The sequence below is a fragment of the Cololabis saira genome, chromosome 16 (genome assembly GCF_033807715.1).
Source record: "Cololabis saira isolate AMF1-May2022 chromosome 16, fColSai1.1, whole genome shotgun sequence".
Lineage (NCBI taxonomy): Eukaryota > Metazoa > Chordata > Actinopteri > Beloniformes > Belonidae > Cololabis > Cololabis saira.
In genome coordinates, this window is record NC_084602.1 from 24019922 (window position 1) to 24026555 (window position 6634).

At 40.3% G+C, this 6634-nt stretch overlaps 1 protein-coding gene across 1 annotated transcript; it reads right to left on the reverse strand.

Annotated features, from left to right (window-relative positions):
• Positions 1–418: 418 nt before the first annotated feature.
• LOC133462504 (CD209 antigen-like protein D) lies at positions 419–5750 on the reverse strand. The gene is made up of 6 exons (XM_061743782.1): positions 5677–5750; positions 4922–5017; positions 4001–4267; positions 3031–3194; positions 1375–1511; positions 419–1289 (listed from the first exon to the last, which is right to left on the reverse strand). Exons 1-6 carry the CDS (start codon positions 5735–5737, stop codon positions 1136–1138), a joined length of 879 nt encoding a protein of 292 aa, XP_061599766.1. The 5' UTR covers positions 5738–5750; the 3' UTR covers positions 419–1135.
• Between the last annotated feature and the right edge of the window lie 884 nt (positions 5751–6634).

A 6634-nucleotide genomic window follows, 5' to 3' on the forward strand; every position in this document is an offset into this window, starting at 1 on the left:
TGTAGAAAGGCGCTTTATGAAAACAAGTCAATTTACTTGTATTAGTTTGCAGCCCAGTCTTGACACATCCAATATGGCGGCGACGTCAGTAGGCGATGCAATGTGGTGATTGGCTCTCCAGAAACTCTTTGAAACCCGTACTAAAGATCACTGATTGGCTCTTAGTTTTGGCACGTCAAAACAGTGCCATAACTCGTAGTTGTAAAAAAGGTTTGTAGCTTTTGAAAAATAGTTTGTAGCTTTTAAAAAAAAAAGTTTGTAGCTTTGTAAAAAAACTTTGTAGCTTTGTATCTAGAAGTACAAATATGTTTTGCAAGTACAAATATTTTTTGCAAGTACAAATATTTTTTGCACACGCACAAAATATTTCTACAAGTACAAAGTTTATTTACAGATACAAAATACTTATGGCATTAATTTGAGCCCATACAGCTGATCTGTGATATGAGCAGCTCTCCATGGTTGATGCTGACGGGTTTCAACCCCATGGTTTCAACAAATGATGCACCTGTTCAACCCAGAGAACGTCCTGCCATCCAGAATCCATTTCACCCACTTGATGGAGAAAAAATTAGAGACGTTTTATTTTATCATTTATTTTTTATATAACACAATTGCCTGTCCTTAAAAAATGAAAAATAATGGAAAGAGGTTTATTTATTTATGGATTTATGTCTATACTGCCTGATTACTGTGTCTGTCCTTGGCTTTTTTATTTACTTTTTGTATGAACAGCAGCACAATTGAATACAATATCTATTTTTCATTGAAGTAGTCATCTTTCTCATGTTTATTATCATTTGCCACATAATTAAAGCAACCTCATACTAAATTTAAGAAAAAATTACTAATTATCCGATTAATCGACTAATCGATGACTAGTTGACTATTAAAATAGTCGTTAGTTGCAGCCCTATTTAAAATGCATTGTTTTTTTCTAAAATGTTTATTAAAATTGACATAAATTGTCAACCGGTCCACGAGCTTTTTGTTTATACTTCTGCTGGTCCTTGGCACAAAAAAGGTTGGGAACCCCTGATCTAAAGTATAAAATCCTCAGAAACAGCAAAGATTTTTCAGTTTAAAAAAAAATCCCCCTATTTTTATTTTTTCTGCAACAGATTTACATCTTGAATCAGTTTAAAAGCATTTCACATATCCATTGTCTTTGTCTTTCGAGGCAGCTGGCATCATAGCGAGTCTTCCAAGGATTATCATCGCTATAAACTGCAATTCCACAAACTTCTCCCTTATGTCCCATGTCATCTGGTGCACCAGCCATCCAATACCTTCAACAAACAAAACATCCAAAAGAGCTATCTTCAGTGAACTATAATCAAAACTAAATTTAAAGAATGTCAAAGCACGTCTCACCTCTGTTCCACCTCCGTGACATTATTAATCCACACCCATGTCCCCTCTGTGTGTGTGTCAGTCAGGCCAATCCAGAACCCACTTTGCCAGACATCATACCAACTTCTGACATTGTCGATGGTGTTGCTCACAAATTTCTGTGCAAGACATTTTTAGAGGAGCAAGTTTTAAATGTAAGTCATAAAAATGACAAGTACAACACTCCTGTTCCTCCTGCGGTTTTCGTCCCGGTCGTGGAACACTGGACCAGCTCTACACCCTCCGCAGGGTGCTTGAGGGTTCATGGGAATTTGCCCAACCAGTCTACATGTGCTTTGTGGATCTGGAGAAGGCATTTGACCGTGTGCCTCGTGCCATTCTGTGGGGGTGCTCAGTGAGTATGGAGTCCGGGGCCCTCTACTAAGGGCTGTCCGGTCTCCAAATGATCGGAGCAGGAGTTTGGTTCGCATTGCCGGCAGTAGATCAGACTTGTTCCCGGTGCATGTTGGACTCCGGCAGGGCTGCCCTTTGTCACCGGTCCTGTTCATAATTTTTATGGACAGGATTTCTAGGTGCAGCCAGGGGCCGGAGGGGATCCGGATAGGGAACCTCAGGATTTCATCTCTGCTTTTTGCAGATGATGTTGTCCTGTTGGCTTCATCGGACCGGGACCTTCAGCATGTGCTGGGGCGGTTTGAGGTCGAGTGCAACGCGGCGGGGATGGGAATCAGCACCTCCAAAACCGAGGCCATGGTTCTCCACCGGGAAAGGGTGGCATGCCTTCTCCGGGTGGGTGGAGAAGTCCTGCCTCAGGTGGAGGAGTTCAAGTATCTCGGGATCTTGTTCACGAGTGAGGGAATGATGGAGCGGGAGATTGACAGACGGATCGGTGCAGCGTCCGCAGTTATGCGGTCGATGTACCGGACCGTCGTGGTGAAGAAGGAGCTGAGTCGAAAGGTGAAGCTCTCGATTTACTGGTCAATCTACGCACCTACCCTCACCTATGGTCATGAACTTTGGGTAGTGACCGACAGGACGAGATCGCGGATGCAAGCGGCCGAGATGAGTTTCCTCCGCAGGGTGGCTGGACGCTCCCTTAGAGATAGGGTGAGGAGTTCGGTCACCCGGGAGGAGCTCGGAGTCGAGCCGCTGCTCCTTCACATTGAGAGGAGTCAGCTGAGGTGGCTTGGGCATCTGTACCGGATCCTACTGGACGCCTCCCTAGGGAGGTGTTCCAGGCATGTCCCTCCTCCCTAGGGAGGTGTTCCAGGCATGTCCCTCCGGGCGGAGACCCCGGGGAAGACCCAGGACACGCTGGAGAGACTATGTCTCTCGGCTGGCCTGGGAACGCCTCGGACTCCCCTCGGAAGAGCGGGAGGAAGTGTCTGGGGATGAAGGAAGTCTGGGCATCTCTGTTGAGATTGCTGCCCCCGCAACCCGGGAACGGATAAGCGGCGGACGATGGATGGATGGATGGACAACACTCCTCTGCATTCATGATGATCTCTGGAGATTTCAACCACCCTAAAATCTGTTTACGTTCTCATGTATTTTCGGAGTAATTTACTCTCACTGGCCACTTTGTTCGGTACATCTGGTTCGGCGATTACAGTGGTGAGTAAACATGTAGATTAAAATAAATGATCAAATATTTGGTCATGTCAGTTTTCATCTCACCTGCTCCTCCTGGTTGTCAATCACAATCAGGTCTGACCCACGTCTGTTGCAGTCTTTTCTGCTGTCTGGCCAGTTCTTGACAGTAGGAGACTCCGTGTTAGAAAAGAAATAGCACGATAAGTTGAGAAGAATCCATCCAGGGAGACATCTGCCGCAAGTTCCCTCTGAAACAAATTATTTCATTTTTGTTACAACATAAAAGCTATTATTCAATTGTGAAACAACTCTGTCTCACTGTGACGGTGCGGCAGCCCATTACCGCTGTACTAACCAGATAAATGGTACAGAATAATGGACTGATAACTTTGCAAACCTGTGACAAGACTCACCGGTGCAGCCTTCCTGGTTGAGAGGGGGAGAGGACCTGATTGAAGGTCTGAGTGGACATTTGAACTGTGGGGCTGTGATGTCATAAGGGAGATGGGATTATGTGTGTGGGATCAGAGGGGTGGCTATTGTGGATATTTATGGTTTTTATGGTGTTGTAGAATTAAATACATAATTGTCTTTTGTTAGAAGTGTTTTGTAGCAAGATGTTAAATGGATGTAATGAATTTTAAACAGAATATGCATTTTGAATAGTTAATTGATTTTTAGGAGTAATGTGCGATGCACTAGTACGGGTAGTTAAATACCTGGCAACGTGTGGGTTTGAGAGATTTTTCTTTTTTTTTTGGTCTGAGGTGAGCGTGAGGCAACATCTGTCATTAGGCCAGAGAAACAATGGAATGCCAGAATTGAGGGTTATGTGTTCAGTTTAATTATTGAAGTTAAGTTGCAGTTTAAGTTTTATTAGTGATTGATTAGGTTTGGAGTTGTTTTGTTTTCTTCTTGTGTTTTTTTTTTTTTTCTCCTGGCTGGTAATTCTTGTGGCTAAGAACTACGAAATAATAAATCTATCTTGCCATATTAAAAAAACCCTACCACTGCCTCCAGTTTATCAATGCTCGGCTAGCTTGGTCACACTCACCCAATGCTGATATGTTGGACTGCAGGTTTGTCTTCTCTTCTCGTAATGCTTCAATCTTCTTCTGGTATTCATCATTGATGACTTTCTGGTGCTCGGTTTGCCCCTTTAGTTGAGCGTGGGTTTTGATTGCTCTCTCTAAGGCCCTCTTGGCCTCTTCTTCAGCTTCGATCACATCGCTGTGGTTGCTACGGAGAAAGTCAATCTCACTGATGAGCTGAGATGCAGCTGAGTGGGTAACATGGAAGGAGCCCTCTTTGACTTTGGCACCTGAACAGGTGAAAACACATTATTATGCACAAAGACAGTAAAACTATGACAAAACCTGTTTCTGGGTTTTCAAACCTACATCCTACCCTACATTCGGAAAAAATCCATTACACATCTGACCTGCATACTGTATCACATAAATCAGTGGACGCATCACAGAAGGTTACAGCAGTCACATGACCAGCTTCCAGTCACATTGAAGCTCAATGAATTCAAAGTATTGGGATGGCTCTGATCATGTTTTCTTATTCTTTGCAAGATTTTGAGATTTGGTACCAAGCCTTTTTTTTTTTTAATCATTAAAACCCTATTTTTGAAATATCTTTTCTGTGCTGACTTAGATGGAAATGAAACTTTTTGCGAAATACTCTACTGATGTTTTAACAAGAAGAGCAGCAACAGTTACACATATCAGTTTGAGCAGCAAGGTATTGTGAAACCAAAAACCACAAAATAGAGAAATTGAACTTTCTCTTGTAAAAAGACAGAAGAAAAAAAAAGACAGAAATGAAACTTTTTGCGAAATACCATACTGATGTTTTGACAAAAAGAGCAGCAGCAGTTACATGTATTAGTTCGAGCAGAAAAAGTAGTGTAAGCCAAAAACCACATAATAGAGAAATTGAACTTTCTGATGTAAAAAGCCATACTTACATTTGACGCCAAGAACAACAGCAATTATGAATAACGCCGCATTCAGCAGTCCGAGAAACACAAAAACCCTTCTGTAGTTTGGAAAAATGCAAGCACCTGTAATCATGAGTCATAAAACATTAAAATATTGTAATTGATATTAATTGGTCTTAAAATAAGATGGACTGTTCTGTGTTAGTTCAACCTTTTTTTTCTCTTCATTCTGTCTCTAAATTTTGATTTCATTTTATTTTTACACTGAATGGTGAACATACAGTAAGACTGAGGAATGCTTAGTATTAGAGCTACGAGAGGAAAGAAAGATAAGAACATTTTTGTTATAATAATTAATAAGCCTATATGTACCACAATTCAGAGGTAGACGGAACAGAACATGGATGTGTTTTTTCTGCCTTTTTGAATTCTGCTTTCTGTTAGACATTTCTCATCTTGCTGTTTAACCATGCAACAATATATTGTTACCCTCTTAAAATACTGCCCTAAGTTTCTCAAACCTTTCTGAAAAAGTTGAAAAAAATATACAACTTAGGGCATAGTTTTAAGAGAGTGACAACATGTAAAATGGAGATTCACTCTGTCAGAGTAAATTAACGTCTACAAATATTTGGTATCAAGAAAACATTTGAAAAACAATTGTCACAGACAATCTGTGAACCTAAAGAAAGAGTTTCCTTTACATGAAATCTGGTTCAGCTGATGTGACCTGTAGGTCGTAAAACACATTATAAATAAATCATAGACACTCAAAATCATACCTTGTCCAAATATTTCCAAGAATCCATCTTTGTTGTTCATCTGTCTTTGTGGACTCTCCATGACTGCCGTTGTGCTGCTACTGCCAAAACTACCAAAGTACTTCTTTCCTCTTTACCATCAGCAGAACTGTGTCATCAGAGGAATGTAGAGCCACCTTTTAGAGTGGCATTTTGTTGCTAACCAGGAGATGGTTTATCTGTCTGTGTAGATGGACAAAAAATCTAATCATCTTTGCTTTTGTTTTGTTTTGTTTTTTTGTCTTTTATGAGCCTTATTAAAGATTATTCATATTTAAAACCTTAGGTCGGCAAACAAATACTGACTGACAGAGCGGTGATGAAATAGCTGTTATCTTCTACTGAATAAATCAGAGCCTCTGATCAATCCCACCTTCATTAGAGGTTATAACTATTTAATCATGTATTATGATGTATAATCCACACTCTGATTCATATTCTACATCAAAGATAAACCACATTTTCTCTCTGCATATTCGGTTTTGCTTACATTTTGACTCAATTTGTCTTTTGTTTCATGAATACTACAAGCCTGAATTAGAAAATGTTTGAAACATGTGAAAAATACTTCTAGAGAAACAATAAAAAAATGGTTATGTGACTTATTTCTGTTTGTAGATATTATACATTTGAGATATTGAGGCCTGTCTAGTAGTTTTTAATGGTTTTTGCTCATCACGTTCATTTGTTAACTTACTTTCGTTTTTCCATTTTGTATTCAATAAAAAGTTTAGATAGTAAAGCTTTTTTTTAATGTTGCCATTCCTTTTCACAACACTTCAAAGGCAATCTGGCTCTGAAATTTAACGAGTTATGGAGGCTTTCAGTATTAACTATCCGTGAGCAGTAGTACATAGTACATATGACTGATTCATGGTACTACAGGGACGACTATGTAAACAGATCTAGACACCAGACAGTGAGGTGGTCAGAGTGCAGA

Bases quoted from the DNA above. Each gene is read 5' to 3' on its own strand.
- LOC133462504 (XM_061743782.1), bottom strand. From the start codon at position 5,737: ATGGAGAGTCCACAAAGACAGATGAACAACAAAGATGGATTCTTGGAA. The intron at 4,268-4,921 runs GTAAGTATGGCT...TCACCTGTTCAG, and splicing joins TGTTGTTCTTGGCGTCAAAT to GTGCCAAAGTCAAAGAGGGC. The intron at 3,195-4,000 runs GTGAGTGTGACC...AATTTGTTTCAG, and splicing joins GTCCAACATATCAGCATTGG to AGGGAACTTGCGGCAGATGT.